This window comes from Oncorhynchus nerka, unplaced genomic scaffold (genome assembly GCF_034236695.1).
Source record: "Oncorhynchus nerka isolate Pitt River unplaced genomic scaffold, Oner_Uvic_2.0 unplaced_scaffold_1211, whole genome shotgun sequence".
In the NCBI taxonomy this organism is placed as follows: Eukaryota; Metazoa; Chordata; class Actinopteri; order Salmoniformes; family Salmonidae; genus Oncorhynchus; species Oncorhynchus nerka.
The window spans coordinates 95,001-122,561 of NW_027040119.1; the positions used below are offsets into that span (position 1 = coordinate 95,001).

At 45.1% G+C, this 27,561-nt stretch overlaps 1 protein-coding gene across 1 annotated transcript in view; it reads right to left on the reverse strand.

Annotated features, from left to right (window-relative positions):
* clcn7 (chloride channel 7) overlaps window positions 1-25,051 on the reverse strand; it is a 46,553-nt gene extending 21,502 nt beyond the window's left edge. Inside the window, exons 1-12 of the mRNA XM_065015922.1 lie at window positions 24,950-25,051; window positions 24,596-24,661; window positions 24,130-24,262; window positions 17,924-18,033; window positions 16,140-16,220; window positions 15,909-15,971; window positions 12,471-12,554; window positions 12,284-12,377; window positions 11,647-11,711; window positions 9,645-9,761; window positions 8,581-8,635; window positions 6,325-6,385 (exon numbers count right to left, since the gene is read on the reverse strand). Of these exons, the coding sequence (XP_064871994.1) occupies window positions 6,325-6,385; window positions 8,581-8,635; window positions 9,645-9,761; window positions 11,647-11,711; window positions 12,284-12,377; window positions 12,471-12,554; window positions 15,909-15,971; window positions 16,140-16,220; window positions 17,924-18,033; window positions 24,130-24,262; window positions 24,596-24,661; window positions 24,950-25,036 (1,016 nt within the window). The 5' untranslated portion in view covers window positions 25,037-25,051. The remainder of the gene's footprint in view (window positions 1-6,324; window positions 6,386-8,580; window positions 8,636-9,644; window positions 9,762-11,646; window positions 11,712-12,283; window positions 12,378-12,470; window positions 12,555-15,908; window positions 15,972-16,139; window positions 16,221-17,923; window positions 18,034-24,129; window positions 24,263-24,595; window positions 24,662-24,949) is intronic.
* Window positions 25,052-27,561: the final 2,510 nt, after the last annotated feature.

A 27,561-nucleotide genomic window follows, 5' to 3' on the forward strand; every position in this document is an offset into this window, starting at 1 on the left:
TCTAACACTACCACTATATACAACACCTGTCTACCACTATATACAACACCTGTCTAACACTACCACTATATACAACACCTGTCTAACACTACCACTATATACAACACCTGTCTAACACTATATACAACACCTGTCTAACACTACCACTATATACAACACCTGTCTAACACTACCACTATATATAACACCTGTCTAACACTACCACTATATACAACACCTGTCTAACACTACCACTATATACAACACCTGTCTAACACTACCACTATATATACAACACCTGTCTAACACTACCACTATATACACAACACCTGTCTAACACTACCACTATATACAACACCTGTCTACCACTATATACAACACCTGTCTAACACTACCACTATATACAACACCTGTCTAACACTACCACTATATACAACACCTGTCTAACACTACCACTATATACAACACCTGTCTAACACTACCACTATATACAACACCTGTCTAACACTACCACTATATACACAACACCTGTCTAACACTACCACTATATACAACACCTGTCTACCACTATATACAACACCTGTCTACCACTATATACAACACCTGTCTAACACTACCACTATATACAACACCTGTCTAACACTACCACTATATACAACACCTGTCTAACACTACCACTATATACAACACCTGTCTAACACTATATACAACACCTGTCTACCACTATATACAACACCTGTCTACCACTATATACAACACCTGTCTAACACTACCACTATATACAACACCTGTCTAACACTACCACTATATACAACAGCTGTCTACCACTATATACACAACACCTGTCTACCACTACCACTATATACACACAACACCTGTCTACCACTACCACTATATACACAACACCTGTCTACCACTATATACACAACACCTGTCTACCACTACCACTATATACACAACACCTGTCTACCACTATATACAACACCTGTCTAACACTACCACTATATACACAACACCTGTCTAACACTACCACTATATACAACACCTGTCTAACACTACCACTATATACAACACCTGTCTACCACTACCACTATATACAACACCTGTCTACCACTACCACTATATACACAACACCTGTCTAACACTACCACTATATACAACACCTGTCTACCACTATATACAACAGCTGTCTACCACTACCACTATAGACAACACCTGTCTACCACTATACACAACACCTGTCTAACACTACCACTATATACAACACCTGTCTAACACTACCACTATATACAACAGCTGTCTACCACTACCACTATATACAACACCTGTCTACCACTACCACTATATACATAACACCTGTCTACCACTATATACAACACCTGTCTAACACTATATACAACACCTGTCTAACACTACCACTATATACACAACACCTGTCTAACACTACCACTATATACAACACCTGTCTAACACTACCACTATATACAACACCTGTCTAACACTACCACTATATACACAACACCTGTCTAACACTACCACTATATACAACACCTGTCTAACACTACCACTATATACAACAGCTGTCTACCACTACCACTATATACAACACCTGTCTACCACTACCACTATATACATAACACCTGTCTACCACTATATACAACACCTGTCTAACACTATATACAACACCTGTCTAACACTACCACTATATACACAACACCTGTCTAACACTACCACTATATACAACACCTGTCTAACACTACCACTATATACACAACACTACCACTATACACAACACCTGTCACCACCTGTCTAACACTACCACTATATACACAACACCTGTCTAACACTACCACTATATACAACACCTGTCTAACACTATATACAACACCTGTCTACCACTACCACTATATACAACACCTGTCTAACACTACCACTATATACAACAGCTGTCTACCACTACCACTATATACACAACACCTGTCTACCACTATATACAACACCTGTCTCACACTACCACTATATACAACACCTGTCTAACACTACCACTATATACAACACCTGTCTACCACTATATACAACAGCTGTCTACCACTACCACTATATACAACACCTGTCTACCACTATATACACAACACCTGTCTACCACTATATACAACACCTGTCTAACACTACCACTATATACAACACCTGTCTACCACTACCACTATATACAACACCTGTCTAACACTACCACTATATACAACACCTGTCTAACACTATATACAACACCTGTCTAACACTAACACTATATACAACACCTGTCTAACACTACCACTATATACAACAGCTGTCTACCACTACCACTATATACAACACCTGTCTACCACTATATACAACACCTGTCTAACACTATATACAACACCTGTCTAACACTACCACTATATACAACACCTGTCTAACACTATATACAACACCTGTCTACCACTATATACAACACCTGTCTAACACTAACACTATATACAACACCTGTCTAACACTACCACTATATACAACAGCTGTCTACCACTACCACTATATACAACACCTGTCTACCACTATATACAACACCTGTCTAACACTATATACAACACCTGTCTAACACTATATACAACACCTGTCTAACACTACCACTATATACAACACCTGTCTAACACTATATACAACACCTGTCTACCACTATATACAACACCTGTCTAACACTAACACTATATACAACACCTGTCTAACACTACCACTATATACAACAGCTGTCTACCACTACCACTATATACAACACCTGTCTACCACTATATACAACACCTGTCTAACACTATATACAACACCTGTCTAACACTATATACAACACCTGTCTAACACTACCACTATATACAACACCTGTCTAACACTATATACAACACCTGTCTACCACTATATACAACACCTGTCTAACACTACCACTATATACAACACCTGTCTAACACTATATACAACACCTGTCTAACACTACCACTATAGACAACACCTGTCTAACACTATATACAACACCTGTCTAACACTACCACTATAGACAACACCTGTCTAACACTACCACTATATACAACAGCTGTCTAACACTACCACTATACACAACACCTGTCTACCACTATATACAACACCTGTCTAACACTACCACTATATACAACACCTGTCTACCACTATATACAACACCTGTCTAACACTACCACTATATACAACACCTGTCTAACACTACCACTATAGACAACACCTGTCTAACACTACCACTATATACAACAGCTGTCTAACACTACCACTATACACAACACCTGTCTACCACTATATACAACACCTGTCTAACACTACCACTATATACAACACCTGTCTAACACTATATACAACACCTGTCTACCACTATATACAACACCTGTCTAACACTACCACTATACACAACACCTGTCTACCACTATATACAACAGCTGTCTAACACTACCACTATATACAACACCTGTCTACCACTATATACAACACCTGTCTACCACTATAGACAACACCTGTCTAACACTACCACTATAGACAACACCTGTCTACCACTATATACAACACCTGTCTAACACTACCACTATAGACAACACCTGTCTACCACTATATACAACACCTGTCTAACACTACCACTATATACAACACCTGTCTAACACTACCACTATATACAACAGCTGTCTAACACTACCACTATATACAACACCTGTCTAACACTACCACTATATACAACACCTGTCTAACACTATAAACAACACCTGTCTACCACTATATACAACAGCTGTCTAACACTACCACTATATACAACACCTGTCTAACACTACCACTATATACAACACCTGTCTACCACTACCACTATAGACAACACCTGTCTACCACTATATACAACACCTGTCTAACACTACCACTATATACAACACCTGTCTACCACTATATACAACACCTGTCTAACACTACCACTATATACAACACCTGTCTACCACTATATACAACACCTGTCTAACACTACCACTATATACAACACCTGTCTAACACTACCACTATATACACAACACCTGTCTAACACTATATACAACACCTGTCTAACACTACCACTACATACAACACCTGTCTACCACTACCACTATATACAACACCTGTCTACCACTACCACTATAGACAACACCTGTCTAACACTACCACTATATACAACACCTGTCTACCACTATATACAACACCTGTCTACCACTATATACAACAGCTGTCTAACACTACCACTATATACAACACCTGTCTAACACTACCACTATATACACAACACCTGTCTAACACTACCACTATATACACAACACCTGTCTAACACTACCCCACCTGTCTCGCACCACCACACCTGTCTCACACCACCACACCTGTCTCACACCACCACACCTGTCTCACACCACCACACCTGTCTCACACCACCACACCTGTCTCACACCACCACACCTGTCTCGCACCACCACACCTGTCTCGCACCACCACACCTGTCTCGCACCACCACACCTGTCTCGCACCACCACACCTGTCTCGCACCACCACACCTGTCTCGCACCACCACACCTGTCTCACACCACCACACCTGTCTCACACCACCACACCTGTCTCACACCACCACACCTGTCTCACACCACCACACCTGTCTCACACCACCACACCTGTCTCACCACCACACCTGTCTCGCACCACCACACCTGTCTCGCACCACCACACCTGTCTCACACCACCACACCTGTCACCACCACACCTGTCTCACACCACCACACCTGTCTCACACCACCACACCTGTCTCACACCACCACACCTGTCTCACACCACCACACCTGTCTCACACCACCACACCTGTCTCACACCACCACACCTGTCTCACACCACCACACCTGTCTCGCACCACCACACCTGTCTCACATTACCACTATATACAACACCTGTCTAACACTACCACTATATACAACACCTGTCTAACACTACCACTATATACAACACATGTCTAAACTAACACAACATACCCTGAGGGGTAGGCTACAAAACAGATCAATGAGTTAACCAGGTAACTTTAATGAATATACAGAAATAGCTGTTGATTTTCTGAAGAAACAATAACTCAGATATGTGTTTTCAAGACAGGTGTCGATGGCACAGAATGTCCCCTGTCCCCGAGCACTGCTCAACAGGTTAGGGTACTGGTCCTGAAGGAGAGGTACAGACGTTAGGATGCACACACAACGTCTCTGGTCTCTGGTACCTGTAGTTGGTAGAGTCTCTGGTACCTGTAGTTGGTAGAGTCTATGTCTCTAGTACCTGTAGTTGGTAGAGTCTCTGTCTCAGTCAGCCAGTAGTTGAGGTTATTGAACCTGAATATAGTCAGCCAGTAGTTGAGGATATTGAACCTGAATATAGTCAGCCAGTAGTTGAGGATATTGAACCTGAATATAGTCAGCCAGTAGTTGAGGATATTGAACCTGAATATAGTCAGCCAGTAGTTGAGGATATTGAACCTGAATATAGTCAGCCAGTAGTTGAGGATATTGAACCTGAATATAGTCAGCCAGTAGTTGAGGATATTGAACCTGATCCTGAATAGTCAGCCAGTAGTTGAGGATATTGAACCTGATCCTGAATAGTCAGCCAGTAGTTGAGGATATTGAACCTGATCCTGAATAGTCAGCCAGTAGTTGAGGATATTGAACCTGATCCTGAATAGTCAGCCAGTAGTTGAGGATATTGAACCTGATCCTGAATATAGTCAGCCAGTAGTTGAGGATATTGAACCTGAATATAGTCAGCCAGTAGTTGAGGATATTGAACCTGAATATAGTCAGCCAGTAGTTGAGGATATTGAACCTGAATATAGTCAGCCAGTAGTTGAGGATATTGAACCTGATCCTGAATATAGTCAGCCCGTAGTTGAGGATATTGAACCTGATCCTGAATATAGTCAGCCAGTAGTTGAGGATATTGAACCTGATCCTGAATATAGTCCGCCAGTAGTTGAGGATATTGAACCTGATCCTAAATATAGTCAGCCAGTAGTTGAGGATATTGAACCTGAATATAGTCAGCCAGTAGTTGAGGATATTGAACCTGAATATAGTCAGCCAGTAGTTGAGGATATTGAACCTGATCCTGAATATAGTCAGCCAGTAGTTGAGGATATTGAACCTGATCCTGAATATAGTCAGCCAGTAGTTGAGGATATTGAACCTGATCCTGAACATAGTCAGCCAGTAGTTGAGGATATTGAACAGTTACCTGATCCTGAATATAGTCAGCCAGTAGTTGAGGATATTGAACAGTTACCTGATCCTGAATATAGTCAGCCAGTAGTTGAGGATATTGAACAGGGCTCCCAGCAATCCACCTGTTTCAGATGGACATATAGAAAGACATCAATCAACATAAACATGTCCATGTTGGTCATTTAGCAGACACTCTTATCCATAGAGACGTAGGCCCAATCCCAAATGGACCCCTAAGCCCTGTGCACTTGGAGGAGATCTGAGAGGATTTGATTGGTAGAAGCAATATGGTTAAACAGTTCACCTACCCTATCAGAAGGCAAGATGGAGTCATAACCATGTATCTTACACCTGTCAAATCCTCTCAGATCTCCACTAGTGCATAGGGGTGTAGGGGTCTAGGGGTCCACGTGGAACTGGGCCTCCACTAGTGCATAGGGGTGTAGGGTCTAGGGTTCATGTGGAACTGGGCCTCCACTAGTGCATAGGGGTGTAGGGTCTAGGGGTCCATGTGGAACTGGGCCTCCACTAGTGCATAGGGGTGTAGGGTCTAGGGGTCCATGTGGAACTGGGCCTCCACTAGTGCATAGGGGTGTAGGGTCTAGGGGTCCATTTGGAACTGGGCCTCCACTAGTGCATAGGGGTGTAGGGTCTAGGGGTCCATTTGGAACTGGTCCTCCCCTAGTGCATAGGGGTGTAGGGTCTAGGAGTCCATGTGGAACTGGGCCTCCACTAGTGCATAGGGGTGTAGGGGTCTAGGGGTCCATGTGGAACTGGGCCTCCACTAGTGCATAGGGGTGTAGGGGTCTAGGGGTCCATGTGGAACTGGGCCTCCACTAGTGCATAGGGGTGTAGGGGTCTAGGGGTCCATGTGGAACTGGACCTCCACTAGTGCATAGGGGTGTAGGGTCTAGGGGTCCATGTGGAACTGGGCCTCCACTAGTGCATAGGGGTGTAGGGGTCTAGGGGTCCATGTGGAACTGGGCCTCCACTAGTGCATAGGGGTGTAGGGTCTAGGGGTCCATGTGGAACTGGGCCTCCACTAGTGCATAGGGGTGTAGGGGTCTAGGGGTCCATGTGGAACTGGGCCTCCACTAGTGCATAGGGGTGTAGGGTCTAGGGGTCCATGTGGAACTGGGCCTCCACTAGTGCATAGGGGTGTAGGGGGCCTCTAGGGGTCCATGTGGAACTGGGCCTCCACTAGTGCATAGGGGTGTAGGGTCTAGGGGTCCATGTGGAACTGGGCCTCCACTAGTGCATAGGGGTGTAGGGTCTAGGGGTCCATGTGGAACTGGGCCTCCACTAGTGCATAGGGGTGTAGGGTCTAGGGGTCCATGTGGAACTGGGCCTCCACTAGTGCATAGGGGTGTAGGGTCTAGGGGTCCATGTGGAACTGGGCCTCCACTAGTGCATAGGGGTGTAGGGGTCTAGGGGTCCATGTGGAACTGGGCCTCCACTAGTGCATAGGGGTGTAGGGGTCTAGGGGTCCATTTGGAACTGGGCCTCACAGTCAAGTGCATTCAACTCAGGTAGCTAAGACAACCACATGTATGAGTAACTGAGGTAGCAAAGACAACCACATACATGAGTAACTCAGGTAGCCATGACAACCACATACATGAGTAACTCAGGTAGCAATGACAACCACATACATGAGTAAGTAAGGTAGCTATGACAACCACCTATATGAGTAACTCAGGTAGCTAAGACAACCACCTATATGAGTAACTCAGGTAGCTAAGACAACCACCTATATGAGTAACTCGGGTAGCTAAGACAACCACATACATGAGTAAGTAAGGTAGCTATGACAACCACATACATGAGTAAGTAAGGTAGCTATGACAACCACCTATATGAGTAACTCAGGTAGCTAAGACAACCACCTATATGAGTAACTCAGGTAGCTAAGACAACCACCTATATGAGTAACTCAGGTAGCTATGACAACCACATATATGAGTAACTCAGGTAGCTAAGACAACCACCTATATGAGTAACTCAGGTAGCTATGACAACCACATATATGAGTAAGTAAGGTAGCTAAGACAACCACCTATATGAGTAACTCAGGTAGCTATGACAACCACATACATGAGTAACTCAGGTAGCTAAGACAACCACATACATGAGTAAGTAAGGTAGCTATGACAACCACCTATATGAGTAAGGTAGCTATGACAACCACCTATATGAGTAACACAAGCCTCTGCCTTTTTCATGTCGCTTGTGTGAAGGTCAGACTAACCCGACTGGAGAGGGAGGACCAACACGGGTCCTGTGAAACAACACAACTAGACGAGCAGTGGGCTCTTACCTGCAGCTCCCATTACAATGAATAAGGGAATCTCATAGAGGTTGTAGGCCACACTCTGTAGACAGAGAGATAACACAGGGTTAAGGACTAGACAACCTGTAGACAGAGAGATAGCACAGGGTTTAGGACTAGACAACCTGTAGACAGAGAGATAACACAGGGTTTAGGACTAGACAACCTGTAGACAGAGAGATAGCACAGGGTTTAGGACTAGACACTCTGTAGACAGAGAGATAGCACAGGGTTTAGGACTAGACACTCTGTAGACAGAGAGATAACACAGGGTTTAGGACTAGACACTCTGTAGACAGAGAGATAACACAGGGTTAAGGACTAGACAACCTGTAGACAGAGAGATAACACAGGGTTAAGGACTAGACACTCTGTAGACAGAGAGATAGCACAGGGTTTAGAACTAGACAATAACAGACAGGGAGATAACACAGGGTTTAGGACTAGACACTCTGTAGACAGAGAGATAACATAGGGTTTAGGACTAGAAACTCTGTAGACAGAGAGATAACACAGGGTTTAGGACTAGACACACTCTGTAGACAGAGAGATAACACAGGGTTTAGGACTAGACACACGCTGTAGACAGAGAGATAACACAGGGTTTAGAACTAGACACAATAACAGACAGAGAGATAACACAGGGTTTAGGACTAGACACAATAACAGAGAGAGATAACACAGGGTTTAGGACTAGAGACTCTGTAGACAGAGAGATAACACAGGGTTTAGGACTAGACACTCTGTAGACAGAGAGATAGCACAGGGTTTAGAACTAGACACTCTGTAGACAGAGAGACAACACAGGGTTTAGGACTAGACACTCTGTAGACAGAGAGATAGCACAGGGTTTAGGACTAGACACTCTGTAGACAGAGAGATAACACAGGGTTTAGGACTAGACACTCTGTAGACAGAGAGATAGCACAGGGTTTAGAACTAGACGCACTCTGTAGACAGAGAGATAACACAGGGTTTAGGACTAGACACAATAACAGACAGAGAGATAACACAGGGTTTAGGACTAGACACAATAACAGACAGACACTCACATCACTCTCGAAGCGTCCGAAGTTGATAAGACCAGGGCTGGAGAGATCTCCAGGTTTATTATTGTAGATGGACAGGAAGAAATTCAGGGTGAATGTTGAGATCATGGACGCAAAGAACTGGAGAGGAATATAGGGAGGGAGGGAGGAGAGAGAAGGAAGAGAGAGGAGAAAGGAAGAGAGAGTGAAGGAAGAGAGGAGAAAGAGAGAAGAGAGAGAGCGAGAGAGAGTAGAGAGAGAGAGAGAGAGACAGAGATAATTAACCTTCACCTGATAAAGGAAGGAGAGAGAACACAACACGTCTGCTAGTCTCTACTCTTCTTGCCACTTGGCAGTGAATGAGGACAAGATGAGATAATCTGGTCTTTTCCAACTTTCGTTCTACCCAACATTATTTATTTTATTTAACCAGGAAGGGCTCATTGAGATTTAACATCTGTTTTTCAAGAGCGTCCTGGCCAAGATAGGCAGCGCCAAGTCATTGCAAAAATTACAGACAGACAACATGAAAAACTACATGTAATCTAGTAAAAAACATAGAATTCACAAGAGTTTAACAAAATCAAAAACAGCAAATTAAAAACATTGACAGGTCAGGGAATCAGTCCCTAGATCCACCACATTTTTTAACAATAAAAATGCCCAAATAAAAAGGTAGTAAACCCAAAATGGCTTTGTAAATAAAAGTATACCAGTGACTGAGCCTACGAGTGACTAGAGAAGGCCAGCCAACCCTGGTATACAAAGTCTCCTCCTCTCCTCTCCCTCAGACACCAGACTGAGCCAAGCCTTCCTCTCCTCTCCTTAGACACCAGACTGAGCCAAGCCTTCCTCTCCTCTCCTCTCCCTCAAACACCAGACTGAGCCAAGCCTTCCTCTCCTCTCCCCTCCCCTCCTCTCCTCAGACACCAGACTGAGCCAAGCCTTCCTCTCCTCTCCTCAGACACCAGACTGAGCCAAGCCTTCCCCTCCTCTCCTCTCCCTCAAACACCAGACTGAGCCAGGCCTTCCTCTCCTCTCCCCTCCTCTCCTCTCCTCTCCTCTCCTCTGACACCAGACTGAGCCAAGCCTTCCTCTCCTCTCCCTCAAACACCAGACTGAGCCAAGCCTTCCCCTCCTCTCCCCTCCTCTCCTCAGACACCAGACTGAGCCAAGCCTTCCCCTCCTCTCCTCTCCCTCAGACACCAGACTGAGCCAAGCCTTCCTCTCCCCTCCTCTCCTCAGACACCAGACTGAGCCAAGCCTTCCTCTCCCCTCCTCTCCTCAGACACCAGACTGAGCCAAGCCTTCCTCTCCTCTCCCCTCCTCTCCTCAGACACCAGACTGAGCCAAGCCTTCCCCTCCTCTCCTCTCCCTCAAACACCAGACTGAGCCAGGCCTCCCCCTTCTCTCCTCTCCCTCAAACACCAGACTGAGCCAAGCCTTCCCCTCCCCTCCTCAGACACCAGACTGAGCCAAGTCTTCCCCTCCTCTCCTCAGACACCAGACTGAGCCAAGTCTTCCCCTCCTCTCCTCAGACACCAAACTGAGCCAAGCATTCCCCTCCTCTCCTCAGACACCAGACTGAGCCAAGCCTTCCCTCCTCTCCTAAGACACCAGACTGAGCCAAGCCTTCCCCTCCTCTCCTAAGACACCAGACTGAGCCAAGCCTTCCCCTCCTCTCCTCAGACACCAGACTGAGCCAAGCCTTCCCCGCCTCTCCTCAGACACCAGACTGAGCCAAGCCTTCCCCGCCTCTCCTCAGACACCAGACTGAGCCAAGCCTTCCCCGCCTCTCCTAAGACACCAGACTGAGTCAAGCCTTCCCCTCCTCTCCTAAGACACCAGACTGAGCCAAGCCTTCCCCTCCTCTCCTAAGACACCAGACTGAGCCAAGCCTTCCTCTCCTCTCCTAAGACACCAGACTGAGCCAAGCCTTCCTCTCCTCAGACACCAGACTGAGCCAAGCCTTCCCCGCCTCTCCTCAGACACCAGACTGAGCCAAGCCTTCCTCTCCTCTACTTACTATCCTCCATGTGAGCATCTGGTTCCAGAAAGAAGCCCCCTCCTCCAAACTGAATAAAACACCACCTGGCATAAAGAGGAAGGAAGGGGGAGAGAGAGAGACAGAGAGAGAGAGACAGAGAGACAGAGAGAGAGAGAGACAGAGAGAGAGAGAGACAGAGAGACAGAGAGAGAGAGACAGAGAGACAGAGAGAGAGAGAGACAGAGAGAGAGAGAGACAGAGAGACAGAGAGAGAGAGAGACAGAGAGAGAGAGAGACAGAGAAAGAGAGAGAGAGAGAGAGAGACAGAGAGACAGAGAGAGAGAGACAGAGAGAGAGAGACAGAGACAGAGAGAGAGAGACAGAGAGAGAGAGAGTCAGGTGAAAACTTTATTGGGAGGAACATTTAGAACGTCATGACAGTAGTATGCTTAGCAGTGGTGCAGAGTGGGACATGTTGTGCAGAGTGGGACATGTTGTGCAGAGTGGGACATGTTGTGCAGAGTGGGACATGTTGTGCAGAGTGGGACATGTTGTGCAGAGTGGGACATGTTGTGCTGAGTGGGACATGTTGCGCTGAGTGGGACATGTTGCGCTGAGTGGGACATGTTGCGCTGAGGGACATGTTGTGCTGAGGGACATGTTGTGCCGTGTGTACCGACTGGTGCTCCAAAAGCAGCAGACACTCCTGCAGCCGCTCCAGCTGATACAAAGTCCCTCTTCTCTGTGTCTCTACGGAAATACTCAAAGATCTACACACACAGAGACAGAACATGTTAGACAGTAGATACCACACATTAAACACTATGTCCATGTTACAACCAGACTGTACAACACCCTCCTACCTTGAAGTCTTTCTTCAGGGAGGTACTGCGTCCCTGGGAGACTCCTGCTGCCACCACGGCACCAGAGTGGATCATGGGACCTTCCTACAGGATTATGGGTAGGGAGACAGAGTCCGTCAAACACACACACACACACGGCCGTCAGATACACACAGACACTGGTTGGTCATCTCATTAGTTAGTCTGTATTTCATCTCATTAGTCAGTCTGTATTTCACCTGGCCGGTTGGTCACCTCATTAGTCAGTCTGTATTTCACCTCATTAGTCAGTCTGTATTTCACCTCATTAGTCAGTCTGTATGTCACCTCATTAGTCAGTCTGTATTCACCTGGCCGGTTGGTCACCTCATTAGTCAGTCTGTATTCACCTGGCCGGTTGGTCACCTCATTAGTCAGTCTGTATTTCACCTCATTAGTCAGTCTGTATTTCACCTCATTAGTCAGTCTGTATTTCACCTCATTAGTCAGTCTGTATTTCACCTCATTAGTCAGTCTGTATTTCATTAGTCAGTCTGTATTTCACCTCAACAGTCAGTCTGTATTTCACCTCATTAGTCAGTCTGTATTTCACCTCATTAGTCAGTCTGTATTTCATCTCATTAGTCAGTCTGTATTTCACCTCATTAGTCAGTCTGTATTTCATTAGTCAGTCTGTATTTCACCTCATTAGTCAGTCTGTATTTCATCTCATTAGTCAGTCTGTATTTCACCTCATTAGTCAGTCTGTATTTCATTAGTCAGTCTGTATTTCACCTCATTAGTCAGTCTGTATTTCACCTCATTAGTCAGTCTGTATTTCACCTGGCCAGTTGGTCACCTCATTAGTCAGTCTGTATTTCACCTGGCCAGTTGGTCACCTCATTAGTCAGTCTGTATTTCACCTGGCCAGTTGGTCACCTCATTAGTCAGTCTGTATGTCACCTCATTAGTCAGTCTGTATTTCATCTCATTAGTCAGTCTGTATTTCACCTCATTAGTCAGTCTGTATTTCACCTCATTAGTCAGTCTGTATTCACCTGGCCGGTTGGTCACCTCATTAGTCAGTCTGTATTTCACCTCATTAGTCAGTCTGTATTTCACCTCATTAGTCAGTCTGTATTTCACCTCATTAGTCAGTCTGTATTTCACCTCAACAGTCAGTCTGTATTTCACCTCATTAGTCAGTCTGTATTTCACCTCATTAGTCAGTCTGTATTTCACCTCATTAGTCAGTCTGTATTTCACCTCAACAGTCAGTCTGTATTTCACCTCAACAGTCAGTCTGTATTTCACCTCATTAGTCAGTCTGTATTTCACCTCATTAGTCAGTCTGTATTTCACCTCAACAGTCAGTCTGTATTTCACCTCATTAGTCAGTCTGTATTTCACCTCATTAGTCAGTCTGTATTTCACCTCATTAGTCAGTCTGTATTTCACCTCATTAGTCAGTCTGTATGTCACCTGGCCGGTTTGTCATCTCATTAGTGGGAAGGTGTTTCACCAGGCTGGCCCAGGTGCTATTTAAGAGCGTCTGGCCCAGGTGCTATTTAAGAGCGTCTGGCCCAGGTGCTATTTAAGAGCGTCTGGCCCAGGTGCTATTTAAGAGCGTCTGGCCCAGGTGCTATTTAAGAGCGTCTGGCCCAGGTGCTATTTAAGAGCGTCTGGCCCAGGTGCTATTTAAGAGAGTCTGGCCCAGGTGATATTTAAGAGCGTCTGGCCCAGGTGCTATTTAAGAGAGTCTGGCCCAGGTGATATTTAAGAGAGTCTGGCCCAGGTGATATTTAAGAGAGTCTGGCCCAGTGCTCCAGTTGTCTTGATAGATGTGGAGGGTTAACTCCTCTAGTTGTCTTGATAGATGTGGAGGGTTAACTCCTCTAGTTGTCTTGATGGATGTGGAGGGTTAACTCCTCTAGTTGTCTTGATAGATGTGGAGGGTTAACTCCTCTAGTTGTCTTGATAGATGTGGAGGGTTAACTCCTCTAGTTGTCTTGATAGATGTGGAGGGTTAACTCCTCTAGTTGTCTTGATAGATGTGGAGGGTTAACTCCTCTAGTTGTCTTGATGGATGTGGAGGGTTAACTCCTCTGGTTGTCTTGATAGATGTGGAGGGTTAACTACTCTAGTTGTCTTGATAGATGTGGAGGGTTAACTCCTCTAGTTGTCTTGATAGATGTGGAGGGTTAACTCCTCTAGTTGTCTTGATAGATGTGGAGGGTTAACTCCTCTAGTTGTCTTGATAGATGTGGAGGGTTAACTCCTCTAGTTGTGTCTCCCTATCTGATTGTTAGCATTCGTTTATCTGTTTTCCCTGATTTCGTTTTCCTCCAACTTTGTGGTTTGCTTCCTGTCTTTCAGTTTGGTGTTGGTTTTTATTTTGTTTGCCTGTTCTTGGTCAATTCAGTGGGTCCGATGGTGGGTCTCTCTGAGATTCCAGTTGTTGTTGCTAGGCAACATTCAGTGGACACGGTGGACACTGTTGTTGCTAGGCAACATTCAGTAGACACTCCCATGAGTGTCTTTCAGAACCCCTCCTAAAACCAGACCCGTTTCCTTTTGGTTGTTGTTGCTAGGCAACATTCAGTAGACACTCCCATGAGTGTCTTTCAGAACCCCTCCTAAAACCAGACCCGTTTCCTTTTGGTTGTTGTTGCTAGGCAACATTCAGTAGACACTCCCATGAGTGTCTTTCAGAACCCCTCCTAAAACCAGACCCGTTTCCTTTTGGTTGTTGTTGCTAGGCAACATTCAGTAGACACTCCCATGAGTGTCTTTCAGAACCCCTCCTAAAACCAGACCTGTTTCCTTTTGGTTGTTGTTGCTAGGCAACATTCAGTAGACACTCCCATGAGTTCTATCACAGAACACGAGTCCTGGTCAGGTGACCGTGATAGAACACGAGTCCTGGTCAGGTGACCATGACGGTCACCTGACCAATTACCATCATCCAACATCCATGAGCGTCACAGCCCGACTCACCACAAGACAATGAATACACACACATACGTACATGCACACACACACAGACAAACTCATACGCACATGCAGACACACACAGACACACAGACAAACTCATACATACATGCAGACACACACACACACAGACAAACTCATACGCACATGCAGACACACACACAGACAAACTCATACGCACATGCAGACACACACACACACAAACTCATACGCACATGCAGACACACACACAGGTAAACTCATACATACATACAGACACACAGATAAACTCATACATACACACAGACACACAGATAAACTCATACATACACACAGACACACAGATAAACTCATACATACACACAGACACACAGATAAACTCATACATACATACAGACACACAGATAAACTCATACATACATACAGACACACAGATAAACTCATACGTACACACAGCTACACACAGATAAACTCATACATACATGCTACACACACATCCCCAGTGTTTACCTTTCCGACAGCGAGTCCCCCGGCGACAGAGCAGATCACACCACACACCTTCACCACCAGGGTCTGTAGAACACACACACACACACACAGTGACCCCTGACCTATATATAATATAATGTCTGATATCTTTGCCTCATAAGAGACATCATTCCGCCTGCCAACAACAACAACATTTAAAAGATGTGGGTTTAGATGTGACATTAGTCTCTGAGCAGCCAGTGATCAGTTTACCTTGAGTCTCACCACCCGGGGGATCTTCACTCCGTTCAGATAACACTTAATCTGGGGTATCCCACTTCCTGCTGCTCCTGGCTGAGGAGAGAGAGGTGTTAGTTCCACCCCAGGGTCAACAGACTGGCTGAGGAGAGAGAGATGTTAGATCCACCCCAGGGTCAACAGACTGGCTGAGGAGAGAGAGAGAGATGTTAGTTCCACCCCAGGGTCAACAGACTGGTCTCAGGGTCAACAGACTGGCCCCAGGGTCAACAGACTGGCTGAGGAGAGAGAGAGAGATGTTAGATCCACCCCAGGGCCAACAGACTGTAGTCTAACACAGTGGTTCACCACCCCAGGGCCAACAGACTGTAGTCTAACACAGTGGTTCACCACACCAGGGCCAACAGATTGTAGTCTAACACAGTGGTTCACCACCCCAGGGCCAACAGACTGTAGTCTAACACAGTGGTTCACCACTCCAGGGCCAACAGACTGTAGTCTAACACAGTGGTTCACCACCCCAGGGTCAACAGACTGTAGTCTAACACAGTGGTTCACCACCCCAGGGTCAACAGACTGTAGTCTAACACAGTGGTTCACCACCCCAGGGCCAACAGACTGTAGTCTAACACAGTGGTTCACCACCCCAGGGCCAACAGACTGTAGTCTAACACAGTGGTTCAGACTGTAGTCTAACACAGTGGTTCAGACTGTAGTCTAACACAGTGGTTCAGACTGTAGTCTAACACAGTGGTTCAGACTGTAGTCTAACACAGTGGTTCAGACTGTAGTCTAACACAGTGGTTCACCACCCCAGGGCCAACAGACTGTAGTCTAACACGGTGGTTCAGACTGTAGTCTAACACGGTGGTTCAGACTGTAGTCTAACACGGTGATTCAGACTGTAGTCTAACACAGTGGTTCAGACTGTAGTCTAACACAGTGGTTCAGACTGTAGTCTAACACAGTGGTTCAGACTGTAGTCTAACACAGTGGTTCAGACTGTAGTCTAACACAGTGGTTCAGACTGTAGTCTAACACAGTGGTTCAGACTGTAGTCTAACACAGTGGTTCAGACTGTAGTCTAACACAGTGGTTCAGACTGTAGTCTAACACAGTGGTTCAGAGTGTAGTCTAACACAGTGGTTCAGACTGTAGTCTAACACAGTGGTTCAGACTGTAGTCTAACACAGTGGTTCAGACTGTAGTCTAACACAGTGGTTCAGACTGTAGTCTAACACAGTGGTTCAGACTGTAGTCTAACACAGTGGTTCAGACTGTAGTCTAACACAGTGGTTCAGACTGTAGTCTAACACAGTGGTTCACCACCCCAGGGTCAACAGACTGTAGTCTAACACAGTGGTTCAGACTGTAGTCTAACACAGTGGTTCAGACTGTAGTCTAACACAGTGGTTCAGACTGTAGTCTAACACAGTGGTTCAGACTGTAGTCTAACACAGTGGTTCAGACTGTAGTCTAACACAGTGGTTCACCACCCCAGGGCCAACAGATTGTAGTCTAACACAGTGGTTCAGACTGTAGTCTAACATGGTGATTCAGACAGCTTGTTATTAGACTATGATTAACCAAGGCTCAATTCAAACCCCCACCTGCCCAGCAGTGTGCACTAGTTTCATACTTGCGCGCACGCAACACACACACACACACACACGCAACACACACACACACGCAACACACACACACACGCAACACACACACACACACACACACACACTTTCCTCAAAAGGCTACACACACACTCCTTCCTCTTCGACACACACTCCCCGTCTCCCTCTTACCTCAAAGAAAGCCACAATGACAGCGCCCACCATGACGAAGGCAGAGTTCAGCACTGCCCAGAGGATGAGGGAGATGGAGAGACCTCCCACCTCCGTAAACTTCTCGATGTCTGGGAGGGGGCAGAGGGTCAAGGACAGGTAACAAACAACCAATCACACGCCACCACGCTGCAAGGTCCAGCCCTCCCCGACCAACCACAGAGCAGGACACTGGACCTCTATGGCTTCATGATCTTTTGTCTGAAGGGCTACATATTTAAATTAGTGGGGATGATTGGCAGCATTCTGATCAATAAGGTTTTGATTTAATATATATTAGGATCCCCATTAGACCAGGCCAATGGGGACAGCTAGTCTTACTGGGTTTGATATATTAGGATCCATTAGACCAGGCCAATGGGGACAGCTAGTGTTACTGGGGTTTGATATATTAGGATCCCCATTCGACCAGGCCAATGGGGACAGCTAGTGTTACTGGGGTTTGATATATTAGGATCCATTAGGTCACATGTCAGTACCCACACACACAACCAGTAGGTCACATGTCAGTACCCACACACACAACCAGTAGGTCACATGTCAGTACCTACACACACAACCAGTAGGTCACATGTCAGTACCCACACACACAACCATTAGGTCACATGTCAGTACCTACACACACAACCAGTAGGTCACATGTCAGTACCCACACACACAACCAGTAGGTCACATGTCAGTACCTACACAACCAGTAGGTCACATGTCAGTACCCACACACACAACCAGTAGGTCACATGTCAGTACAGACACACAACCAGTAGGTCACATGTCAGTACCCCCACAACCAGTAGGTCACATGTCAGTACCTACACAACCAGTAGGTCACATGTCAGTACCCACACAACCAGTAGGTCACATGTCAGTACCTACACACACAACCAGTAGGTCACATGTCAGTACCTACACACACAACCAGTAGGTCACATGTCAGTACCTACACACACAACCAGTAGGTCACATGTCAGTACCCACACAACCAGTAGGTCACATGTCAGTACCCACACAACCAGTAGGTCACATGTCAGTACCCACACAACCAGTAGGTCACATGTCAGTACCCACACAACCAGTAGGTCACATGTCAGTACCCACACAACCAGTAGGTCACATGTCAGTACCCACACAACCAGTAGGTCACATGTCAGTACCCACACAACCAGTAGGTCACATGTCAGTACCCACACAACCAGTAGGTCATGTCAGTACACACACACAACCAGTAGGTCACATGTCAGTACCTACACACACAACCAGTAGGTCACATGTCAGTACCTACACACACAACCAGTAGGTCACATGTCAGTACCAACACAACCAGTAGGTCACATGTCAGTACAACCAGTAGGTCACATGTCAGTACCCACACAACCAGTAGGTCACATGTCAGTACCCACACAACCAGTAGGTCACATGTCAGTACCCACACAACCAGTAGGTCACATGTCAGTACCCACACAACCAGTAGGTCACATGTCAGTACCCACACACAACCAGTAGGTCACATGTCAGTACCCACACAACAAGTAGGTCACAAGGGGGAGATGCGTTGTGCCGTGAGCTGTTGCTTCATTTGTTTTTAGAAACAAGGTTTGCTGATTATTTGATATATATAAGATGGGAGTTCCATGCACTGACAGCTCTGTACAATACTGTATGTTTCCTTGAATTTGTTCTGGACCTGCGGACTGTGAAAAGACCCCTGGTGGCATGTCTGTTGGGGTATGTGTGTGTGTCAGTGCTGTGTGTAACTTGACTATGCAAAAGAAATTGGAATTTCCAACACAATGTTTCTTATAAAAACAGGAAGTGACACAGTCAGTCTTTCCTCAACTCTTAGCCAAGACAGACTGGGCATGCATAGTATTAATATCAGCTCTCTGATTACAATGAAGAGCAAGACGTGCCGCTCTGTTCTGGGACAGCTGCAGCATAACTAGGTCTTTCTTTGACAATATGACTGGACAATAATCAAGATAATATAAAACTAGAGACTACAGGACTTGACCATATGACTGGACAATAATCAAGATAATATAAAACTAGAGACTACAGGACTTGACCATATGACTGGACAATAATCAAGATAATATAAAACTAGAGACTACAGGACTTGACCATATGACTGGACAATAATCAAGATAATATAAAACTAGAGACTACAGGACTTGACCATATGACTGGACAATAATCAATATAATATAAAACTAGAGACTACAGGACTTGACCATATGACTGGACAATAATCAAGATAATATAAAACTAGAGACTACAGGACTTGACCAAATGACTGGACAATAATCAAGATAATATAAAACTAGAGACTATAGGACTTGCTTCGTGGAGTGTGGAGTCAAAAAAAAGCTGAGAATCTCTTTATTAGGGACAGACCTCTCACCATCTTTACAATGCTTGAATGTATATGTTTTGACCATGACAGTTTACATTCTAAGGTAACACCAAGTAATTTAGTCTCCTCAACTTGTTCAACAGCCACGACAACTAGCAACTACAGCAACTACAGCTCATGAAGTCACTGAAAACCTTAACGTATATGGTTGAATCATCAGCATACGTGGACACATGCTTTGTTTAATGCCAGTGGCAGGTCATTGGTAAAAATAGAAAAGAGCAGAGGGCCTAGAGAGCTGCCCTGCGGTACACCACACTTTACATGTTTGAAGCTTCCATTAAAGAAAAACCCCTTTGAGTTCTATTAGATAGATAGCTCTGAATCCATGATAAGGCAGAGGTACACTTTTACTTTCCTAAACACATTTAGAGACAACATGTCAATGGATGAACAAAGACAACTCTAAACTGGGCCTGGTCTCTCTAGGAGTTGCCTCCCACAATGTACCAATGTTCCAGCACACACGCCTGTACTTAGACCAATGCCAGTTTGGCAGAGAGAAAAGGGTGAAGTTGGCTGCCAGAAAGTCCATTCAGAGCGCTGCTGTAAACAAACCCGTTATCTAGCTAGATGGAGCTCACGGAGGATACTTTCAATTAGTGTATTTTGCAGTGAGTAGTTGTAGTATCCTTAAAGGCTTCTTAGAGTTACCACTCATGAGACTTAAGTACAGTTTAGCATTTAATTGTAATATAGAATTACATTGTTTGATGCACCTGGTTTAAAACTACCTGAAGCTTTCTTAATCACAGTTATAGAGGCAGACATAGGAAATAGCTACGGATAGCGGAAAGCAAACCCCGTCTTGAGTCAATACTGCCATCTATTGGTAAACACAAATATACCAGGTTACTACAAACCCCCGTCTTGAGTCAATACTGCCATCTACTGGTAAACACAAATATACCAGGTTACTACAGTAGTTTACATGATGTTAGCGTTACAAGCCTACAACCACTGGCTGGCATTGGCTAAAATTAGCTTAGCTATCTCCACATTGTGTGTTGGCTAGCTGGCAGTGGCTAAAATTAGCTTAGCTATCTCCACATTGTGTGTTGGCTGGCTGGCAGTGGCTAAAATTAGCTTAGCTATCTCCACATTGTGTGTTGGCTGGCTGGCAGTGGCTAAAATTAGCTTAGCTATCTCCACATTGTGTGTTGGCTGGCTGGCAGTGGCTAAAATTAGCTTAGCTATCTCCACATTGTGTGTTGGCTGGCTGGCAGTGGCTAAAATTAGTCATATTTCCTGGCTGAGGGGATTCTTTTTTTCAACTCTGTCTACCCAAACTCTTGATTTATTGGGAGAGTTGTCGTCCGCCTGAAGACTACCCTCTCGGAATTGGCCAAAGAATTCCAACATGTACTGTGATTTCAGAAACTAAAACTGGACATGACTAACCTGTGGGTGAGTGAGAGGAAGGACAGTCTGTTGTGGTACACAGACAAACGCTGTAGGATATTAAAACAGTGGTACACAGACCACCGCCGTAGGACGGAACAACAGTGGAACACAGACCACCGCTGTAGGACGGGACAACAGTGGTACACAACAGTGGAACAGACAAACGCTGTAGGACGGGACAACAGTGGAACACAGACCACCGCTGTAGGACAGGACAACAGTGGAACACAGACCACCGCTGTAGGACGGGACAACAGTGGAACACAGACCACCGCTGTAGGACAGGACAACAGTGGAACACAGACCACCGCTGTAGGATGGGACAACAGTGGAACACAGACCACCGCTGTAGGACAGGACAACAGTGGAACACAGACCACTGCTGTAGGACGGGACAACAGTGGAACACAGACCACCGCTGTAGGACAGGACAACAGTGGAACACAGACCACCGCTGTAGGATGGGACAACAGTGGAACACAGACCACCGCTGTAGGACAGGACAACAGTGGAACACAGACAAACACTGTAGGACGGAACAACAGTGGAACACAGACCACTGCTGTAGGACGGGACAACAGTGGAACACAGACCACCGCTGTAGGACGGGACAACAGTGGAACACAGACCACCGCTGTAGGACAGGACAACAGTGGAACACAGACCACCGCTGTAGGACGGAACAACAGTGGAACACAGACCACTGCTGTAGGACAGGACAACAGTGGAACACAGACCACCGCTGTAGGATGGGACAACAGTGGAACACAGACCACCGCTGTAGGACAGGACAACAGTGGAACACAGACAAACACTGTAGGACGGAACAACAGTGGAACACAGACCACTGCTGTAGGACAGGACAACAGTGGAACACAGACCACCGCTGTAGGACGGGACAACAGTGGAACACAGACAAACGCTGTAGGATGGGACAACAGTGGAACACAGACCACCGCTGTAGGACGGGACAACAGTGGAACACAGACAAACACTGTAGGACGGGACAACAGTGGTACACAGACCACCTCTGTAGGATGGGACAACAGTGGAACACAGACCACCGCTGTAGGATGTGCACAATCACAACACCATCTTTTTCTACACAGACAATATTTAACATGACAGTTCAGAGTATAGAACACCTTCTGAACTGTGGGTCAGTGTGTGGAAGGATATGACAGTTCTGTGATGTGGAAGGATATGACAGTTCTGTGATGTGGGTCAGTGTGTGGAAGGATATGACAGTTCTGTGATGTGGAAGGATATGACAGTTCTGTGATGTGGGTCAGTGTGTGGAAGGATATGACAGTTCTGTGATGTGGGTCAGTGTGTGGAAGGATATGACAGTTCTGTGATGTGGAAGGATATGACAGTTCTGTGATGTGGAAGGATATGACAGTTCTGTGATGTGGGTCAGTGTGTGGAAGGATATGACAGTTCTGAACTGTGGGTCAGTGTGTGGAAGGATATGACAGTTCTGTGATGTGGGTCAGTGTGTGGAAGGATATGACAGTTCTGTGATGTGGGTCAGTGTGGAAGGATATGACTGTTCTGTGATGTGGGTCAGTGTGGAAGGATATGACAGTTCTGTGATGTGGGTCAGTGAGTGGAAGGATATGACAGTTCTGTGATGTGGGTCAGTGTGTGGAAAGATATGACAGTTCTGAACTGTGGGTCAGTGTGTGGAAGGATATGACAGTTCTGTGATGTGGGTCAGTGTGTGGAAGGATATGACAGTTCTGTGATGTGGGTCAGTGTGTGGAAGGATATGACTGTTCTGTGATGTGGGTCAGTGTGTGGAAGGATATGACTGTTCTGTGATGTGGGTCAGTGTGGAAGGATATGACAGTTCTGTGATGTGGGTCAGTGAGTGGAAGGATATGACAGTTCTGTGATGTGGGTCAGTGTGGAAGGATATGACAGTTCTGTGATGTGGAAGGATATGACAGTTCTGTGATGTGGAAGGATATGACAGTTCTGTGATATGGGTCAGTGTGGAAGGATATGACAGTTCTGTGAAGTGGAAGGATATGACCGTTCTGTGATGTGGGTCAGTGTGTGGAAGGATATGACCGTTCTGTGATGTGGGTCAGTGAGCGGAAGGATATGACAGTTCTGTGATGTGAGTCAGTGAGTGGAAGGATATGACAGTTCTGTGATGTGGGTCAGTGAGTGGAAGGATATGACAGTTCTGTGATGTGGAAGGATATGACAGTTCTGTGATGTGGGTCAGTGTGTGGAAGGATATGACAGTTCTGTGATGTGGAAGGATATGACAGTTATGTGATGTGGGTCAGTGTGTGGAAGGATATGACCGTTCTGTGATGTGGGTCAGTGAGCGGAAGGATACTCTGTTTGACAACGTAGTACTTGACCCCAGCCAGGTTCTCCACGGCGATATCTATGCAACAGGCTATGAGTCCAGTCAGGAAGCCAATCAGACCACAGATCACCCACCGACTGATCTCCAAACACTTGAACCCCTGAGGACGAGAGGGGAGAGAGATGGGGGGGGACATTAATGTCTGTCTGCCTGCCTGTCTGTCTGTCTGTCTGTCTGTCTGCCTGCCTGTCTGTCTGTCTGTCTGTCTGCCTGCCTGCCTGCCTGTCTGCCTGCTTGCCTGTCTGTCTGTCTGTCTGCCTGTCTGCCTGCCTGCCTGCCTGCCTGCCTGCCTGCCTGCCTGCCTGTCTGTCTGTCTGTCTGTCTGTCTGTCTGCCTGCCTGCCTGCCTGCCTGTCTGCCTGCCTGTCTGTCTGCCTGCTTGCCTGTCTGCCTGTCTGCCTGTCTGCCTGTGTGTGTAGGGGTTCTCTACTTACTAAGAAGCTCATCCGTCTCTCCTCCTCCAGAAACAGCTGATTCTCACTGTTGTCATAGTCCAGACTCTGAAACACACACACACACACACACTTTTACACCATCTATACTGCTCATAGAGACGTGGTGACCCTGGGAGGACTTTGGACTCTTGATAAAAGTACACCAACTAAACAAAAAAACACATTTAATGTAAATATAGCGCTCGTTGTTTTTGGAAATCATTTGTTATGACAGACCCGGGACAACAATTAATATGATAAACATTGTGTTAAGTCTCATGTATAAAACGTTGATTAGCTACGTTGAACACCCTTCAGACCAGGTCAAAGGACTCTGGAGACCCAAGGATTTACCTCATATTTGAGTGACAGCAGCTTCTCGTTGTGAGGGATCTCCTTGGGACAGCCCCTCACTGAGTCCTGAAGGAGGGAAGGATGCATTGGTTAAGTATTAAAAAAACAAGGCCACGGGGGCCGTCTTCATCCCCTCTCCTTGTCTAGTCCCCTTCACATATCATCTGGAACACAGGATAGGTGAGAGCAGAGCCATACAGGAAGGACGTTAAGTTGGTCATACTTCCTTATACATGTAGACAAGCAGAGGATGAACAAATTAGAGACTATTGAGACACAGCCCAAGTGTCCATGCAGAAAAACACCATTATGGATAATTGCAGAACAGCACCATTATGGATCATTGTAGAACAACACCATTGTGGATCATTACAGAATAACACCATTATGGATCATTGCAGAATAACACCATTGTGGATCATTGCAGAATAACACCATTATGGATCATTGCAGAACAACACCATTATGGATCATTGCAGAACAATACCATTATGGATCATTACAGAACAACACCATTATGGATCATTGCAGAATAACACCATTAAAGATCACTGCAGAACAACACCGTTATGGATCATTGCAGAACAACACCATTATGGATCATTGCAGAACAACACCATTATGGATCATTACAGAACAACACCGTTATGGATCACTACAGAACAACACCATTATGGATCATTACAGAACACCACCGTTATGGATCATTACAGAATAACACCATTATGGATCATTGCAGTACAACACCATTATGGATCATTACAGAACAACACCATTATGGATCATTGCAGAACAACACTATTATGGATCATTGCAGAATGATCCATAATTGCAGAACAACACCATTATGGATCATTGCTGAACAACACCATTATGGATCATTGCAGAACACCACCATTATGGATCATTGCAGAACAACACCATTGTGGATCATTGCAGAACAACACCATTATGGATCATTGCAGAATAACACCATTATGGATCATTGCTGAACAACACCATTATGGATCATTGCAGAACAGCACCATTATGGATCATTGCAGAACAACACCATTATGGATCATTACAGAACACCACCATTATAGATCATTACAGAATAACACCATTATGGATCACTACAGAACAACACCATTATGGATCATTGCAGAACAACATCATTATGGATCATTGCAGAACAACATCATTATGGATCATTGCAGAATAACACCATTATGGATCATTGCTGAACAACACCATTATGGATCATTGCAGAACAGCACCATTATGGATCATTGCAGAACAACACCATTATGGATCATTACAGAACACCACCATTATGGATCATTACAGAATAACACCATTATGGATCACTACAGAACAACACCATTATGGATCATTGCAGAACAACATCATTATGGATCATTGCAGAATAACACCATTATGGATCATTGCAGAATAACACCATTATGGATCATTGCAGAACAACACCATTATGGATCATTGCAGAATAACACTATTATGGATCATTGCAGAATAACACTATTATGGATCATTGCAGAACACCATTATGGATCATTGCAGAATAACACCATTATGGATCATTGCAGAATAACACCATTATGGATCATTGCTGAACAACACCATTATGGATCATTGCAGAATAACACCATTATTGATCATTGCTGAACAACACCATTATGGATCATTGCAGAATAACACCATTATTGATCATTGCAGAATAACACCATTATTGATCATTGCAGAATAACACCATTATGGATCATTGCAGAACACCATTATGGATCATTGCAGAACACCATTATGGATCACTGCAGAACAACACCATTATGGATCACTGTAGAACAACACCATTATGGATCATTGCAGAACAACACCATTATGGATCATTGCAGAACAACACCATTATGGATCATTGCAGAATAACACCATTATGGATCATTGCAGAATAACACCATTATGGATCATTGCAGAATAACACCATTATGGATCATTGCAGAATAACACCATTATGGATCATTGCAGAATAACACCATTATGGATCATTGCAGAATAACACCATTATGGATCATTGCAGAACAACACCATTATGGATCATTACAGAACACCACCATTATGGATCATTACAGAACACCACCATTATGGATCATTGCAGAATAACACCATTATGGATCATTGCAGAATAACACCATTATGGATCATTTGCAGAACAGCACCATTATGGATCATTGCAGAACAACACCATTATGGATCATTACAGAACACCACCATTATGGATCATTACAGAACACCACCATTATGGATCATTGCAGAATAACACCATAATCATCAGATTCTTTCTGACCCTCAGGCTCACAACGTAAACAGGCAAATCCAAATCATCCTAACAGGAAAATCTATTCCCTGTATAGTGCACTACTGTAGACCCGTGTCCATAGTGCACTGACCAAAAGTAGTGGCCTATATATAGGGGATAGTATGGTGTCATTTGCAGTGTTTCCCATTAGCGCCGGCCATCGTATAAATCGCACGGTTACTATTTCTACTTCCTAATAAAAACGAGGCTACTTTTTATTTAAAAAGTGACTCGTCGGGATTTTGGCTCCACTTCCCCA